Source organism: Trichomycterus rosablanca, chromosome 1 (genome assembly GCF_030014385.1).
Source record: "Trichomycterus rosablanca isolate fTriRos1 chromosome 1, fTriRos1.hap1, whole genome shotgun sequence".
In the NCBI taxonomy this organism is placed as follows: domain Eukaryota; kingdom Metazoa; phylum Chordata; class Actinopteri; order Siluriformes; family Trichomycteridae; genus Trichomycterus; species Trichomycterus rosablanca.
Genome location: NC_085988.1, coordinates 53,526,995 through 53,545,999, shown reverse-complemented (window position 1 = coordinate 53,545,999; position 19,005 = coordinate 53,526,995). Strand labels below are relative to the sequence as shown.

At 37.3% G+C, this 19,005-nt stretch overlaps 1 protein-coding gene across 1 annotated transcript in view; it reads right to left on the bottom strand.

The window, feature by feature from the left end:
* Positions 1–10,185, bottom strand: part of cog5 (component of oligomeric golgi complex 5) — a 35,257-nt gene extending 25,072 nt beyond the window's left edge. Inside the window, exons 1-10 of the mRNA XM_062994617.1 lie at positions 10,128–10,185; positions 9,230–9,369; positions 9,069–9,126; positions 5,120–5,174; positions 4,959–5,028; positions 3,097–3,217; positions 1,901–2,031; positions 1,138–1,297; positions 883–995; positions 697–774 (exon numbers count right to left, since the gene is read on the bottom strand). Of these exons, the coding sequence (XP_062850687.1) occupies positions 697–774; positions 883–995; positions 1,138–1,297; positions 1,901–2,031; positions 3,097–3,217; positions 4,959–5,028; positions 5,120–5,174; positions 9,069–9,126; positions 9,230–9,369; positions 10,128–10,176 (975 nt within the window). The 5' untranslated portion in view covers positions 10,177–10,185. The remainder of the gene's footprint in view (positions 1–696; positions 775–882; positions 996–1,137; positions 1,298–1,900; positions 2,032–3,096; positions 3,218–4,958; positions 5,029–5,119; positions 5,175–9,068; positions 9,127–9,229; positions 9,370–10,127) is intronic.
* Between the last annotated feature and the right edge of the window lie 8,820 nt (positions 10,186–19,005).

Below are 19,005 nucleotides of genomic sequence, written 5' to 3'. Positions count from 1 at the left end.
AAATCAAATCCACAACACAATAGATCAAAGGGTCAAGGAGTCTGTATACTTTCTGATTCCACATGTATCTACACCTCAATATTAAATACACTTGTTTTTTTAAATGGAAGACCTGACATGCATTTTAACCTCAGAACCTTAAAGATTAAAGAACTATCATTAAAATACTGCTTGGCCGATAATATTACAAAGAGGCATCTAGGAGAAAAAAAGAGCCTCTTTATGAGGAGCTGATAACTTAGATGCATGTAAGCTTAATTGGATTATTGCTAAAAGCTGAATCCTTGCAATTATTTGAACATTTTGTGCATTTAGAATATCCTTGCTTTATAGTTTGTAGGCAATTAATTTTGATGGACCTTAAATTAACAGAGACCAAACTAGGATTATTCATAACAGTAGACCATAATGATCTCAATAAATAGCCTAAAAATGGCAGAGCTATTTGAGTCTTGTATTTGAATCATATTCTATACCATATTGTAACTGATACTATAATAAAACACATCTATTTTTATTAATATGCGTCCTATCCGATTTCATGAATTTGAATGCAAGTGCTTGTTTCAGTAAAAGTAAAAGCAAAGTGACAGCAAACATCACAAAACAAGTAAAACCTGTTAACCTTGTAACCAGTACACTGCATGAAAATAAAATCAAAATATAAAAAAAAGTATATAATTTTTTTTATCATACCTTGACAAACTCATCAATGAAACACACATGGGTGACAGGGTCCCTCTTTTTGGTCAAGACCTTTTGAAGGTGTTGCACCTACACATAATTAAACATTGTTAATTTTTTTTTGCACTGTAAAATTTTTTTTTATAAGTTAATATTACACTAAAATCTAATGTTGTAAGGTATTATCCTCTATCATACTTGACTGCATGCAGAATATATCTGGTCCATCATCTTTTCCAGGTTGGTCCACAAAGCAGCACGAAAAGTAGCAGTGCTTCCTGGAGTGGGCATCACAGCTCTACCTGGAGCACCTATAGACATAAAAGTACAAGAGGCCAATTATGCAATTCATTTGTAAGTTTCTCTTTCTTTTTTCTTCTCTCTCTCTTCTTACACTTACAGTACATTACTACATACAGTTACAAAAATAAAAACATAAATAATAATTACAACCTCTGATGTTAGGAGTCTGAGTGAAGATTTTAATTTCAACGGCACTGGTCACACTCTCTTGGACAGATGCTTTGTACCCATCTACAACACTAAGGATAGTCTCTCTCAAATTGCCTAGATTGAAGAAGACTTGAAGCGCTGTGCCCACCTGAGATGGGTTCTGCAGACAAAAAAGGAAAGGAGAAATGCATGTACCAAACTCTATAAGTAAACACTAAATGTATCATAAATAGCGAAGACTTTAGATTTTAACAGACTGAATAACCATAACAATGTTTGAGTGTGCTTAAAAAAAAAAATACATAACAGGATTTTCCATATAGGACAGCAACAGAAGTTTTAAACATGTCCAGAACATCATTAACATAACTGATCTGCATTTGGAGTTTACAGTGTACTGCTTTTAATTATAGTGTGTTTAATGTCTCAAAGTACATAATGTCTGAAAAAACCTTTGACATTTAAATTGGTTAGTCACGGAATTTTAAAAGCTTAATCATGAATAAAACACCACCTGTCTTTTAACATTCCGAAGCAGGAGGCTAGCTGACATACAGGTAAAGTATTGGCATGGTTAAATAAAACAGAATAAAATAGAACACTTTGTCATTGTACATAGTACAATGATATGCAGTACATTTCTGTATGATATTTCTCAACATGGACAATGTTGTGTCTTTCTGGCTCATATAGACAAACTGTAGAAAGTTGCAGAGCAATGTGCAAAGCTTGATCAATGTGGATTGGATGTAAATGTTCCTACCTGAATCTCCATGCCCTGCTCTAGTAGTCTTTTGGCCTGGTTCTCCACCTCAAGACGTGCACGACTGATAAACACCAGGTCATTTTCAATGACGTCAATGCCAGATACATCTACTCCCTGAAACAGATAGTCTGGAAAGCAAAATGTGTGTTTTAAAATTTCACTCCCAACATAATAATTGGCAATGCCTGCAGCAGACAAAATTGGCCATTAAAGTCTGCCATGTGGGAAAACACCAGACTGAAAGTGGGTGAAGTCTTCGACTCTGTACAAGGACCCTGGTTAGTAGCCCGAGACACCTGTACAAAAAGTGTAGGAGCACAGAGATCAGTGAGTGGCTCTCCAAAAATACCCTCCTCTGACCTGACAGGAGTCTCCAGCAGTGGAAGAACAGAATCTGGTTACATTGGCCTTAATAAGTGGTACCTGGAAGTTTTTTTTAGAGGTATTACTTGGTTTACACATACTGTGTAATCTAAGCATACCCACTGTGACAGAACATACCTAAAATATTTTATTTAGCTATAATTTATTTTAAACCCCATACATTTTAGTTGAGAAAATGTGCATTATAACCCCCCCCAAGATTGTCTCAGTAATTTTAGTATTGTTACTGTCATATAAGTAACTGTTTACCAACTGTAGGTGCTCCTGCTCAAAAGAACCTATTAATTTAGTTTATATAGACACACAATAAAACATTCCACATTGTCATGTTTTTTTATTTAGCATATTGGAACTCAAGTAAGCATTTACTATTACAATTACTTGTAAAAGTTTTCATTCAGAATAAATGGTTAGGCATTGAAAGTAACAATTACCGACCTCTCTACCGAGGTCAGAATGCCATTCAATGTTTTTTTGATGTCATGGCAATAAATAAATTAGGCCAGTATGATCTTTATAATGTATGCTGTAATCTATTTACCCTTTTAATTCACTCATAAATTAAATATTAATGCTTCGAAGTCTTGGACGAGACATGAAAAATGTGATTGAAAACTTGATTGAAAAGTAAAATTGTACAGAACTTGTAAAACATTAAAATGTGCAATGGCATATGTAAAATCCAGTAGTAAAGGCTTCATATTATATGTTGGCTTGTAATTGTTTGATTGTGACACTACAGACTGGCAGTGACTTAGCAGATTTATGAAAATTTGTTAAAGTTTGTCTAAAGGACACTGCTTACTCACCAAGTTCATTGAGGCTCTGAGCAGCTTTAGTCAGCTCTCGACTACCACCTTGAAGCTGGCCCTGCAATCGTTTACTTAGATACAGGATACGAATTATCCTCCTGAGAAGGTCGCACACCACCTACAAAACCAAACAAGCTGACTAAAATGAATGATTCATTTACTTTATTAAAAGGCCTAAGATGAAGTGTTATTTAACTTGCACACAAATCTGAATCAAGTTTACTTAAACTTTATTTTAGTCTGGAATTATCTCTCAATCTTATTTATATCTATAAACATAATAAAAAAATTTTAAATTTAATATTGTACACATGTAAACTATATAGACAAAGGTATTTGAAAACCCCTTCTAATTTTTTTAATTTATGTGTTTCTGTCACAACAGTTTCTAAATGGTGTAATAAATCATATTATCCCTTTCAAAAACTAATACCATTAGTTTTTAAAACCAGGTGTTCGAGGTCATGGTCAGGTGCCCAAATGCTTTTGGCCATATAGTGTACATTTAGAACATTACTAAAAAAATTGCAAAATGGACTTCATGCAATCTAACCCTGTCACAACAAAATGTTACATAGACAGTTTAGATTAAACTAAAACATTACAAGTTGTAGCCCATACTGCATCACATAAAAAACCAAATAATTTATTTATTTTTAAAAATACATTTAGCATAAAGCAAAGTTCAGGAACACCAGCCTACTGGTTGCATTCTCTGTAGTTTTTTTTCATGTTTTTAAAGATGAACTTAATACTGTAAAATATTTGTTGTTACTGTAAATATTGAAGATTGTGGTCAAATTTCAGTCATTATTATTCATTAGCATTTTTGGTCTTCTCCCTGACACAAAAAATTTGTGCAATTACTGATGCTTCAGTATGCTACAGCTAACTTTATACAGCTTTTAGGCAAAGATAAGTACACATGGTTTTTAAACTTCAGTTTCAAAAATGTCAGGACAGCAAGTGGAATGCATGGCAGTTTGTGATTTGTAAATTCTATTTGGCCTATATTAAATTGAAAACAGTACAGAAAAACAGTATTTGAGGTTTTAACTTATGAACTTTTTTATTTATTTTACACGCTGCAGCAGTAAAGTACACTAGCCCACTACCGCTGAGTTCTGAGGTCTGAATCTCAGCAGTGTTATCGCCCCGGTCTGAATTAAATTTGGAGCAGATTTATTGCTTGCATTGTATTCAGTCACAATTTTAAGTGACTTTATTGGATGTGATAAAAAAAGTGTTTGCTAAATGCCAGAAATATAAATTTATACTGTACAGCAAAACTAGTTTAACATTAAGAATGTAGATTTTAAACAATAGCTGGTAAAAAGCTCTAAACATGCTAATCATAACAAATAGTGATGCAGTCGATATTTTAAAACTTTTCCTGATAATATTAGTGTTGTTATTATAAGATGTTAGGCAGAAATTTTCATTTATCCCGGGACATGGTGCTAAATATCTTTAAATGTAATATATTAAAATCCTGAATTCCAAGAAATCCAAGGCCACACAACTTTAAATCCTGTCTACAATGACATAAAATTTAAAGTTAATGTAAGCTACACTGCAGGGTTTTTGTATTTTTCATTCTGGCCCAACTTTTTCTGATTTTGGGGTTCTAAGAAAAAGTGTGGCTGATTAATAGTTTTCTTTTTTAATATTTTTTATTTTAATTATATTTGTTAATTTTAAACAAATCTTAGTAATCAGGGCTCACCGAGTTAAAATAATTTAATGAATTTGGTGTTCACTGCTAACACTCATAGATATTCTTTATTACACTTAAACGTGCATGAGCTCTCTTTCTAAAAACAAATGCAATACCAATGCAGCTGAAATACAAAACATACCTGTAGTCGAGCAAGTTGGGAGGTCCGAACCACAATCTTGTTATATGGGTCAACTATTTTGGTCCTTATTCTTTAAAAGGTGAGGGAAACAAACAGATATGGGTGAGGAAAGAAGATTCAGTGATTGTTTTTAGCAGTGAAAAAAAACTGAATAAAGCTACCTGTCCACAGCACTTTGTAATGCTGAAATTCTTGTCTGCATCATATCAAGAACACCTAAACCAGACAAGAAAACATTCACTGTCTTTCAAAAAAGCAAACCGAGCAGAAGCTTATCCTTTTGAGCATTTATAATATAAAAATATAAAAGTATAAAAAAATACACTTACTAATTACCTTATTAGAACCACCTGTACTGCTATAATTATACAACCAGCCAGTTATGTCATAGCAGCTCAACGCATAAAATTATACACACATAGGTCAGAGACTAGGGTTGGGCGGTATGACGGTATTACAGTATACCGCGGTATTTAAAAATGGTGACGGTATTTTATCAGTTCAACCGGAAATTAACACAAGCGCGTGCATGCGCGGACATGTACGTATTTACTTAATATATATTCAGTGTAAATCGAGCACAAGTGTGGAAAATAAGGAGCAAACAGTAATAATAACGTTTACGCCCGATCCCCTGTTCTGACTTTTGTGTCTGCCGTAGTTTTTCCTGCCTGTGTAAGAACTATTTATTCCTAAATAAAAACGCTATTTTAAGAAAAAAGAATGTCTCACATGTCGTGTAATGTGAATTATAAATATATTGTCTGGCCCTTTAAGAATGCACTATAGGGCGCAGGGAGCGAGTGTGTAGGGAAGATTTTGGAATTGACCTTTTCCGACTGTGCTCGTGTTGTTTTGCACTGAGCTTGTGTGACATTTAAAGAAGCCTTTTCGTTAAACCACTCAAATGTTTGAACTTTGAATTATTGTACATTATTTTACATCACCGTCATCGCAACATTAACATTTACATTCAAATTTTTTTGTTACGGTATAGAACCTAATTCTGTATTACAGGCATAACTAATCGTACACGTTCATACACTTTTAAGAAATAGCTATAACTATAAACCTACCAGTTAACTTTTGAAATATATTGAACTGTTTAGCCTGCTATTATTCTGTTTTGTGTGGGGAGTGAGAGGTTACAATGGCTAAAATGTTATATGTTAATGTATGTTGGAAAGTGTATTTGATACAGATGCATTTATACTTATGCGTATTTATTATAGATCAGATAGTATAAGCATTGAAATAACATTGAAATATTTTGTACACTGTAAAGTTTGTCCGCACCACCCACCCCCGCGCGGTAATACCGTATACCACGGTATTTTCTGAAGACGGTACGAAAATTGGCAATACCGCCCAACCCTATCAGAGACTTTAGTTCACTCAGTGTTTTCATTTATGTTTTATTACAAAGTTGTTTGGATTTATTCAATTTAATGATTGTGGCTGAATAAAAAAGACAATTATGCAATGGGGGGGGGGGGGGGGGGGATTTATTAGATAATGTATTTACCTATAATATACTGTACAACCTTCATCAAAAATATTGACACCACTTCACTTATTCCAAAAATTGTTGCAAATACAAATACTTTGGTATTTACATGGTATTCTTTTTTTTAATTGAAACAACAAAAGATTTTGAGCACAAATCTCAGGTGAAACAAGCACTTGTCTAGTACTCACTTGTCAGAAGGGGCCTGTTTTATAAGGGTATGGCCCTCCTTGGTCAGGGTAGGGGTCTGCAGCAGTAGGGGGAGATACAATTAGGTAATTGGATATAAACAGATTGGGAGAAAATGAAAAAGAAAAAAAGAAAAATGATTAATCAAATTGTGGAATTAACCAATTAACCTCCAAATACAGGTTACAACAGTGTCAGCTTGAACTATCCATCATTATTTAAATGAGACTGGAGTTAAATGAGACTGGAGTAACAGAACTTACTGTCCTTCTTACAGAACAAACCAAAATAGGGCTTCCTGGTAAAGCACATTATTGTACCATTTCCAGAACATGAAATGAGGCTTTCAAAGAATAAAAACAGTCCCTACCATCAGACATGGTGGAGTTGCACTGATATTTTGCTGCTTTAGCGTCATGAAATCTGAAGACTGCCAAAGAATTTTAAGAAACTGGGTCTCAGTGTCTATAGATCACACAGCAAAACAATGACCCAAAGCATACTTCAAAAGCACTCATGAATTGATTAAGACAAAGTAGTGGAGCAGTTGGCAAAATAATAGTGGCCCAAAATACCAGTAGAAAGGTGCAAGAAACTCATTCATGATTAGAGTAATTTCAATTATTGCTTCCAAAGGGTGTATTAAGGATACCTAAAATATTGTCCATTCTATTTCTAGAGGTCTGTGTGAAAGTATATAAAATGTGACCCTTTTCTCAGCTTTTTTGTGTTGTTCCAATGCAAAAAAAATAAATAAACATAGAAATACCAAAGTATTTGTAATTGCAACAGTTGTCTTGGAGAAGTGCTGCAATTTCTGAAAGAAGTGCAGAGGTGCCAGTATTTCTGGCCATGGCTGTACAGAGTCAAAAAAAGAAATACACAATGTGAATAAGAGATATTAAGGCTTAACTGGTTTGCAAGGGTATCATTCGCAGCACTTTTACACCACTGGACGTACTAGAGCTATAAAATGATAATTTTGTATCAATATATTGTATATTACAGGCATTATGTATTTACTGATTCCTAAAGTTCCATTATGAAGCTATGGGTTGGTCAAAAAGTGCAACAGAACCGGAAGTAGAATCAACAAGTATAAATAACACCTGACACTACTCTTAACAGACATATCAACTGTTTATGCCAGGATTGTGTGCAATGACCTAATAGTGAAAGTGATAGAGTTATAAATTCTTATTTCTTTGGGGGGTCAAATGTTACTAATAGTTTGTTTATTGGGATTAACGCCATGCTATACACTTCGGTTACAACCACAACCGGACAGGTAGTTACAGATTACACATGATTTATTACTATGAGTTTAATGTCAAACACAATCATGGCAACTTACATGTTTTTGGACTGTGGGAGGAAACCGGAGCTCCCTGAGAAAACCCACGCAAAACCCATAACATGCAGACTCTACACAGACAGGACTGCGCTACCTGGGAATCAAACCCAGGATCCTCTTGCTGCGAGGTGACAGCGCTACCTACTGCGCCACTGTGCTGCCCGAATATTTCTGATTGCAATGAACCTAAAACAATTGAAAACCTGTTGGATGATCTGAGGAGGGCTGTGCACAAGAAATGCCCTTAAAATCTGAAGGGCATCTCAAGAGTGGGCAAAGAAAAGTCAAGATGTACCATGCTTTAAGACCAAACACCGTCATTAAATCAAAAAGTGCTTTAACAAAGTATTAGTTTAAGGGTATGAACATTTAAGCAGCCACATTATTGTGCAATATGTATTTCTATTTCACAACAAAGATATTGTAAATGGCTTTTAATTAAATACAAATTATAGGTCACAGTAAAGGTGGAAAAAGCTATTTACCTTGGTCTAAGTTTTTACATCACAAAAACATGACATTGTAACATGGTTGTGTATACGTTTTATATACACTGTACACTTGTAAACCTGGACCTGTGTCATGACAGTCCTGAGTTTTTAATGAGTTCTACAACTTCTCTTTATCTGTGATGAAATGACTAACACATACTTCATTTTAAATATTTTATTATATTTATGCTACATCACTGAGTATAATTCTTCAAAAATATAAAGCAGTTAATTTTGTTATACCTATCTTATTTCTGTGTCTATATTGCAGAGGTACAGTATATGGCAACTATGTGTAACTAAGTGTGAGATTAGACCTGTGGAGTGTACTTTTTCGCTGTTATTGTTAACTTGTTTGATATACATGCGCATGATTTCTGAGACAGTCCCCACTTAAACATAGTTTTACATTTTAGTGCTTAATGCACCTGTAAATCTAAATTGCACAAAGAAGTGCTTAATGTAAGTACAGCTTCTGCATATTTACATGCCACCAGATGTTATTGTCCCAATTACAACAAGCTTTGTCTACCCATTGTTATGACAAAAGCAACCAATTCAATATTTACCTTCAAGAGACTCAATCCCGGTAGCCTGAGCCAAGAGATCCTCATGTCTAGCCACGACCTGTATGACAATATGTGCGCCCCAGGTTTGGAAATATCTTTAACTTAAATGTAAAAACGTTTTTACTTTTATGTCCATGTCTAGTCATCTTGTGAAAACTCACCTGACAGTGGAGCTCTTTGTCCAGCTGGCTGATGCCTTGAGCCAGTTTGGCGAGCTGTTCGGCAATGACGGCATTGTGGATGGCGTGTGCTGTGTATGTTTTTGCATCAAACTCATCGTTAAGGAAGTCCGAGTAACAATCTAGAATGAATAAAAAGTAAAAATTAGAGCGCAATTAAAGACACTGGAATGCTGAGAGAGACACGTCCATATTAACAATTTCGGCCACACATAGCAATTAGTTACTATTAACAGACATTTACATTGAATTACATTCATTTTGTTACAATACAAAACTGTCATGACAGACAGGTCCTTTACAAGTGTACAGTACATATACCTAGATATACCTTGCCTACCTAAAGAAGGCAACTAAAGAGCTAGAAGAGGCTGAGAAGGGGAGCTTTTGGCTTTGGCTGAGGAGGAGAGACAAGTGCTGGGGAAAGAACAACTAACTAACAACTAACTAAAACGTCAATGAATGGTGGTTCCTGGCTGATGACCCTGCAGCGGAAAACTACATGGGCACCGGAGGAGGTGCGACTGGCAGTAATGCCCAGCAGGCGTTCCATCTTCCTGTATATTTACTACCTACACACCCCTGTTACAATGCCAGGTTTTGGTTAAAAAAAAATTATACCAAGTTGAATCATTTTAAAACTTTTTCCACCTTTAATGTGACCCATAATCTGCAATACAAGACTACAAGACTAGTAACGCATAACACAAGACTGTTGACATATCTCCTTTCCCTGTAATAGTTCGTATATATATATATATATATATATATATATATATATATATATATATATATATATATATATATATATATATATATAAAACCAGAAATGCACTGTGCATGTTCAAAGCATCGGATAAATAACAAGAAGTTAAAATACCATCTCTTAAAAGTGAATTCTTAGCCGATGTTTCACGACCAGTCTCCATTGCTGACGACTCGCGTATGACGTATACATTCCGCGCCACACCATACATTCGCATTCACACCAATAACAAAATCTCCGTAACACTGTATCGATTGCTGATTTAGTTCGCGTTATAAATGCCACACATACACTACGTCACGATATAAAGATACTTTATTAGAGATGATTTAAGTATAGCAGTTAATACATGTGGGTAAAATGCGTACAAAACCAAATATAATACACAGGTAATCTTAATGTTTGTATGGATTACAGTAATGTATTCTTGTTTAAACTAGACAATGCTCGTAATGCTGAAAGTACCAGACAGCTGTTGTTTAGTGGTTTATTTCCCATTAGATGCCCCTTGTGGTCAATAGTATCCAGCTCTACTTCTCCTTCTAGACTAGAGTGTGAACATAAGCTTGGCAGCAAAAAATACTCTAAAGTCATTCTTTAATGTTTAATGTTTCGTTTCCCAGTGCGCTTCTCTAGTTCCATTCTTTCTTCCTTATGCCCTTTGCGATCTAATATGTGTTTGATTGTTTTTGAAATAACTCTCTTTAGTTCAAACAAAGTAAATGGCAGGTCCAGATCTCCCTTGATATAATCCTTCTTTTTTCTTTCCCTGGATTTTGAGCCAGAGTCTAATCTTTAGACTGTTAAGCTGTTAAGGATAGATTTTTTAAGGATAAGCTGTTAAGGATAGATGTGGGTCTTCACATGTGTCTTTGCAAAAAGTTCTGCTTTTTTCTACACTACTAAGTGCATCTATATTTTCACTGCATAACTCATTTCAGCAGTGGTTTTTATTCCATTAATTTTTCTAATAGTTTTTTATACTTCTGACAGTTTCTCTCCCAATTTCATTGCTTGTGACAACCTACATTCAACCAGCATTCAATGTGTCTGTGCTCAGTCTATTACAGGGGTTGTAATAATTAATTTCACTACTTTTTCAGTCCAAATATTAAGTATCACAGATTAATAGAATAGAATGCCTTTATTTGTCATATATACATATACAGACGTACAGTACATCGACATTTTTTCTTCGTGTATCCCAGTTTATTTGGAAGCTGGGGTCAAAGCGCAGGGTCAGCCATTGTACGGCACCCCTGGAGCAGAGAGGGTAAGAGAGGGAAGCCACAGTTGGACCCTTGCTCAATGGCCCAACAGTGGCGGCATGGCAGAGCTGAGATTCAAACGCTCAACTTTTCAGTTAATAGACCAAAGCTCTACCCACTAGGCTACCACTGTCCCTAATGTTACTTTCCTTTATAGATTAAAATATATCTGACCCATTTACTTACAAATGTTGCTACCCCTCCACCATTTCCTGTTTCCTCATCATTTATAATTGCATCTTTCCCATATAATACAAAGTCCCAATGTGGCTTTAACCATGTCTCTTGTACACATATTAAATTAGGCTTGTGTGATACATTTGAGACAAATGTTTAAATTCTTGTCCATAAGTTGAAGGTTTCTAGCATTACACTGCAGTATATCTAAGACCATGAAGCACTGCCAGCAGTTGCTAAAGATTTTTTTCAGCTAACTTTTCTTTCAGTACTTCTTTTCTGTTTTCCTGTCACCTTAACCATAAACAAACTAATTTTTGTTCACAATTAGCATTTTCCTTAGCTGCAATCTTTTCACAGCTTCCACAGGGTCATTTGCTGTTTTCTTAGTTGCCTGGTTTCAAAACATCTCTCACCCTATACACTTTCCTCACTGCTTCTGCATATGTTATCTCTTGAGGAGCCTTCATTTGTTGCACCTCCATTGCACTTTTGTTGGCTTTACAGCCGCAGTAGGCTGAACTGTGTTCTCCTCCACAGATGCAGCATTTAAGTTCAGCTCCTTCGCACTATCCCTACTTACAGTGGGGCCAAAAAGTATTTAGTCAGCCACTGATTGTGCAAGTTCTCCTACTTAGAAAGATGAGAGAGGTCTGTAATTTTCATCATTGGTACACTTCAACTATGAGAGACAAAATGAGAAAAAAAAATCCAGGAAATCACATTGTAGGATTTTTAAAGAATGTATTTGTAAATTATGGTGGAAAATAAGTATTTGGTCAATAACAAAAGTTCAACTCAATACTTTGTAACATAACCTTTGTTGGCAATGACAGAGGTCAAACGTTTCCTGTAAGTCTTCACCAGGTTTGCACACATTGTAGCTGGTATTTTGGCCCATTCCTCCATCCACAAATTTTCTATGGGGTTGAGGTCTGGAGACTGGCTAGGCCACTCCAGGACCTTGAAATGCTTTTTACGGAGCCACTCCTTCGTTGCCCGAGCGGTGTGTTTGGGATCATTGTCATGCTGGAAGACGCAGCCACGTTCCATCTTCAATGCTCTCACTGATGGAAGGAGGTTTTGGCTTAAAATCTCATGATACATGGCCCTGTTCATTCTTCCCTTAACACGGATCAGTCGTCCTGTCCCCTTTGCAGAAAAACAGCCCCAAAGCATGATGTTTCCACCCCCATGCTTCACAGTAGGTATGGTGTTCTTGGGTTCTTCTTCTTCCTCCAAACACGACGAGTTGAGTTTTTACCAAAAAGTTCCATTTTGGTTTCATCTGACCACATGATATTCTTCCAGTCCTCTTCTGGATCATCCATATGCTCTCTGGCAAACTTCAGACGGGCCTGGACATGTACTGGCTTAAGCAGGGGGACACGCCTGGCACTGCAGGATTTGAGTCCCTCTTGGCGTAGTGTGTATACTGATGGTAGCCTTTGTTACTTTGGTCCCAGCTCTCTGCAGGTCATTCATCAGGTCCCTCCGTGTAGTTCTGGGATTTTTGCTCACCATTCTCATGATCATTTTGACCCCACGGGATGAGATCTTGACCCCAAGGGAGATTATCAATGGTCTTGTATGTCTTCCATTTTCTTACAATTGCTCCCACAGTTGATTTATTCACACCAACCTGCTTGCCTATTGTAGATTTACTCTTCCCAGCCTGGTGCAGGTCTACAATTTTCTTCCTGGTGTCCTTCGACAGCTCTTTGGTCTTGACCATGGTTGAGTTTGGAGTCTGACTGTTTGAGGCTGTGGACAGGTGTCTTTTATACAGATAACGAGGTCAAACAGGTGCCATTAATACAGGTAACGAGTGGAGGACAGAAGAGCTTCTTAAAGAATAAGTTACAGGTCTGTGAGAGCCAGAAATCTTGCTGTTTGTTATTGACCAAATACTTATTTTCCACCATAATTTACGAATAAATTCTTTAAAAATCCTACAATGTGATTTCCTGAATTTTTTTTTCTCATTTTTTCTCTCATAGTTGTACAGTGTACAGTGGGGTCAAAAAGTATTTAGTCAGCCACTGATTGTGCAAGTTCTCCTACTTAGAAAGATGAGAGAGGTCTGTATTTTTCATCATAATATTTTTCATCAGCCCGTTTTGGGGCTGTCGCTGGGCAACATGGACTTTCAACTCCCTCCACAAATTTTCTATGGGGTTGAGGTCTGGAGACTGGCTAGGCCACTCCAGGACCTTGAAATGCTTTTTACGGAGCCACTCCTTCGTTGCCCGAGCGGTGTGTTTGGGATCATTGTCATGCTGGAAGACCCAGCCACGTTCCATCTTCGATGCTCTCACTGATGGAAGGAGGTTTTGGCTTAAAATCTCACGATACATGGCCCCGTTCATTCTTCCCTTAACACGGATCAGTCGTCCTGTCCCCTTTGCAGAAAAACAGCCTCAAAGCATGATGTTTCCACCCCCATGCTTCACAGTAGGTATGGTGTTCTTGGGATGCAACTCAGCATTCTTCTTCCTCCAAACACGATGAGTTGAGTTTTTACCAAAAAGTTCCATTTTGGTTTCATCTGACCACATGATATTCTCCCAATCCTCTTCTGGATCATCCATATGCTCTCTGGCAAACTTCAGACGGGCCTGGACATGTACTGGCTTAAGCATATGGCCTGGCACTGCAGGATTTGAGTCCCTCTCGGCGTAGTGTGCTATTGATGGTAGCCTTTGTTACTTTGGTCCCAGCTCTCTGTAGGTCATTCATCAGGTCCCTCCGTGTAGTTCTGGGATTTTTGCTCACCGTTCTCATGATCATTTTGACGCCACGGGATGAGATCTTGTGTGGGGTCCCAGATCGAGGGAGATTATCAATGGTCTTGTATGTCTTCCATTTTCTTACAATTGCTCCCACAGTTGATTTATTCACACCAACCTGCTTACCTATTGTAGATTCACTCTTCCCAGCCTGGTGCAGGTCTACAAATTTCTTCCTGGTGTCCTTCGACAGCTCTTTGGTCTTGGCCATGGTTGAGTTTGGTGTCTGACTGTTTGAGGCTGTGGACAGGTGTCTTTTATACAGATAACGAGGTCAAACAGGTGCCATTAATACAGGTGGAGGACAGAAGTTACAAGTCTGTGAGAGCCAGAAGTCTTGCTTGTTTGTGGGTGACCAAATACTTATTTTCCACCATAATTTACAAATAAATTCTTTAAAAATCCTACAATGTGATTTCCTGGATTTTTTTTTTCTCATTTTGTCTCTCATAGTTGAAGTGTACCTATGATGAAAATTACAGACCTCTCTCATCTTTCTAAGTAGGAGAACTTGCACAATCAGTGGCTGACTAAATACTTTTTGGCCCCACTGTATGCTCACCTGCACATCTACCACATCTCTGCTTGCCCTCACATATTGCTGATATATGACCATATATTTAATATTTTTTAAACATTTCACTGGTGGAATCTTGTGATCTTGCGGTCTGGCAGTCTCAGACATGCACTCTCAGCCAGACGCACACACAGCTATTTGCACACTCTTGCTATTTTTGCTTATCAAACCGACAGAATATCCTAATGGAAGTTTTGGTATTCCTAATCACTGCATCATTATTGAATTCCATTATATCTACAAGAAAAGCTACATTTCATATACACCGATCAGCCATAACATTAAAACCACCTCCTTGTTTCTACACCCACTGTCCATTTTATCAGCTCCACTCACCATATAGGAGCACTTTGAAGTTCTACAATTACTGACTGCAGTCCATCTGTATCTCTGCATGCTTTGTTACCCTTCTTTCACCGTGTTCTTTAATGGTCAGGACCCCCATAGGACCACTACAGAGCAGGTATTATTTAGGTGGTGGTGTGTTAGTGTCCAGCCAACAGCACCCCGTGGGCAGCGTCCTGTGACCACTGATGAAGGTCTAAAAGATGACCAACTCAAACAGCAGTAATGACATTTCTTCCCATTTTTAGTTGTTTTAAGACAATTTGCTTCCAATACTGTTGCTCCTGTTGTGTAGTCTTTGATTTGTTCGTCTGAAACAACTGAAATTCATGAAATTACTCTGCAAAGAATTTTTTGTCATCCATGAACAAGCACTGAATTTTCTTGACATCTGTTTTATGTCTTTGCCTTGCTGCACGCTATTTCTACAATTAACAGTGATCAATTTCTTAATATCTTTGCGCCTGGTTGTGTTTCTACATGTGAGCACTGATTTGCTTAAAACAAACCCTGCTGCGATTGCTCTGTTACCCTACATTCAGATTGGTAGTTTGCCAGGGTTAAACTGACAACAAGCAAAAAAAGCGAATGCCATGGTAGTACAGCGTACTTTACTGGCTAACATCTACAGAGAGTATAGGAAAAAAACTAGTTGATCACAAATCAGATTCCTTTGCACCCAGTTTTAACCACAAATCAGGTGTGTTCCTGCTAATAGTAAAAATCCTGGAGGGAAAACGCTTGTCTGTAAATTTTATCCCTGCGTAGTGTGTTACTGGCTTTGCAGTCAACATGTCAAGAAAACTGTTTTTGTTCTTTGTGATTGCTGCCATCTGTTTGTCAAAATTTTCATCTAGAAACCAAAAATGGAGCACACAATTTCACAGTTTCAGAGATAATGTGCTCAATGCTCAATACCTAGTAGTCACATTGCTTTTTTGGGTGAGGGGAGAAAGATGATACCAATGTAAGGTCTTTGACAATGCTTGTGTGCCATACTTGGTGCAAAAGTTGGTTTAAATTGTCCCTATTATTGATTTCACTTCATGTGTGTTGAACACTAAGAATAAAATACCCATAACATTGTTTTTCACCAGTTTTTGATTCTGGCATGGAGTACTTACTGTAATTACTGTCTGTCTGACAGAGAGCATTGCTCTTTTTTTCAGATGTACAACTGTACAACAATAAATCATCAAACTAAGGATCTTGTTGCAACTGTGGACACAGTAAAGCAGATGAATGATTCAGTGAAGTCTTCTGCTGAAGAGGACCTCATGGAAGGCCTCTCGACGCTATCAGATATGTATTCTGATGCTATCAGATATGTATACTGGGCGCTGATGTCCTGTGAAAGCCTTCATGACCTTGTTACCTGCTCGCTCTCCCTTTTAGTTATGCTGTAATAATTAGGGCTGCCGGAGTCTAAAACTCTCTGTAAAACTGTTTGTCAACTAGCATTGTACATTATTAACTACATTCTCTGTTGTTTTACACCGAGGGCATTCTGATGGAAACCTGTTTACCCGCCGAGGTTAAGGATTAAAGTCGAGACTGCCGGGACAACGATGCTGCTCCTGTCAGATGTGACGGGTCTGGAGTAATTGCAACGACAAGAAATCACTACAGACTTTATTGAAGACTAGAGCGGATAACAACTCTATTATTATTTAATTGTTTATTTATCTATTTATTACCAGTTATGACTTTTAGATAATTTAATTCTGTGTTTGTATGATTTGTGTAAATCGTGTATTTATTTAAAGTATCCTCCAGGCCACCCAAGAAGGATGGGCCCTGCTGAGTCTGGTTCCTCTCAAGGTTTCTTCCTGTAATTTTCAGGGAGTTTTTCCTTGCCACAGTCGCCCTCGGCATGCTCAACAGGGGTTTTTGTATCTGTTGGTCCTGGATTTTGTAAAGTTGCTTTGAGACAATGTCTATTGTAAAAAGCGCTATATAAATAAAGTTGACTTGACTTGACTATACATATACCAATACATAGCACACATAGAGCAGACATGTCACAAAAACCTTGGTGATTAGCATAAGCTTTACCTGGGCTGGTTGAAATTTTCGATGGTTCCCCAGTTCAGACAGCCCTGAACTGATGTCAGCATAAGCCTTGTCTGGTCTGGCGGGTGGTGCAAGCAAACAGCGCCATATCCCTGACGAAGTTTGAAAGAGGGCTGTGTAATTACTTTACACACTGAAATTAAGGGCAAGAGAGGACAAAAGGTGGTTTCTTCTATGGAGCTACTCTCCAAACAATTCATTACTTACTGCCCATCCAGGTGCATTTTCTGCTCTATGAGGGAGTGATGTCATTCATAAGCATTTACTTGAATCTGGTGCAAAATTCCCCCATACCATTTTATTCACAAGACTGAGAAAACAGTTTTAAGTTTTAAATCTGGAGAAAAATAAAGCACACCAGCTTGCAGATTTCTTAGGGCATGACAAACATGTCCACAGTTCATATTACAGGCTATAATTCAGCTTGCTAACATTGGTAATTACTAATGACAATGGAGAGGGGAGTTCTAACGAATGGAAAAAAAGGCCAGGATGAAATCACAATTAGGCCAGAAGATGATTTAAAGGTTTTGCTCCGGCTGGATATGATGTGAATATGTCATATCTGCACTCAAAATGTCCAGAATTCGCTATTAGACTTCATCACAGACTGGACTGAATACTGAAGAAATCACATAATTTTTTTTCTTTTCACTAGTAATAAATTTAGTTTAAAATTACTTTTGTGTATGTATGGTTTGATTAAATCTAATTCATTTAAATTACCCTTCAGGCCACCCAAGAAGGATGGGTCGCTGCTGAGGTTCCTCTCAAGGTTTCTTCCTGTAATTTTAAGAAAGTTTTCCCTTGCCAGTTCACCCTTGGCTTGCTCAACAGGCATTTTCGGTTTGTTGTTCCTGGGTGCTGTAAAGTTGCTATATTGTCTATTATAAAAACCACTATACAAATAAATTTGAGTGGAGTTAAAAGGACAAGAACAACGAGGTTTTTGGCAGGAGCCCTGACAATGCCATGCCACCAACACCTTCAAGACTACAGAGAAAGAAAGGTAACCATATAAAACTGTGCAAGCACATATACAGTGCTGGCCAAAAGTATTGGCACCCCTGCAATTCTGTCAGATAATACTCCATTTCTTCCAGAAAATGATTGCAATTACAAATGCTTTGATATTAAAATGTTCATTTAATTTGTCTTCAATGGAAAACCACAAAAATAATTGTCAAAAAGCCAAATTGGATATAATTCCACACCAAACATAAAAAAGGGGGTGGACAAAAGTATTGGCACCCTTTGAAAAATCATGTGATGCTTCTCTAATTTGTGTAATTAACAGCACCTGTTACTTACCTGTGGCACATAACAGGTGGTGGCAATAACTAAATCACACTTGCAGCCAGTTAAAATGGATTAAAGTTGACTCAACCTCTGTCCTGTGTCCTTGTGTGTACCACATTGAGCATGGAGAAAAGAAAGAAGACCAAAGAACTGTCTGAGGACTTGAGAAGCAAAATTGTGAGGAAGCATGGGCAATCTCAAGGCTACAAGTCCATCTCCAAAGACCTGAATGTTCCTGTGTCTACCATGCGCAGTGTCATCAAGAAGTTTAAAGCCCATGGCACTGTGGCTAACCTCCCTAGATGTGGACGGAAAAGAAAAATTGACGAGAGATTTCAACGAAAGATTGTGCGGATGGTGGATAAAGAACCTCGACTAACATCCAAACAAGTTCAAGCTGCCCTGCAGTCCGAGGGTACAACAGTGTCAACCCGTACTATCCGTCGGCGTCTGAATGAAAAGGG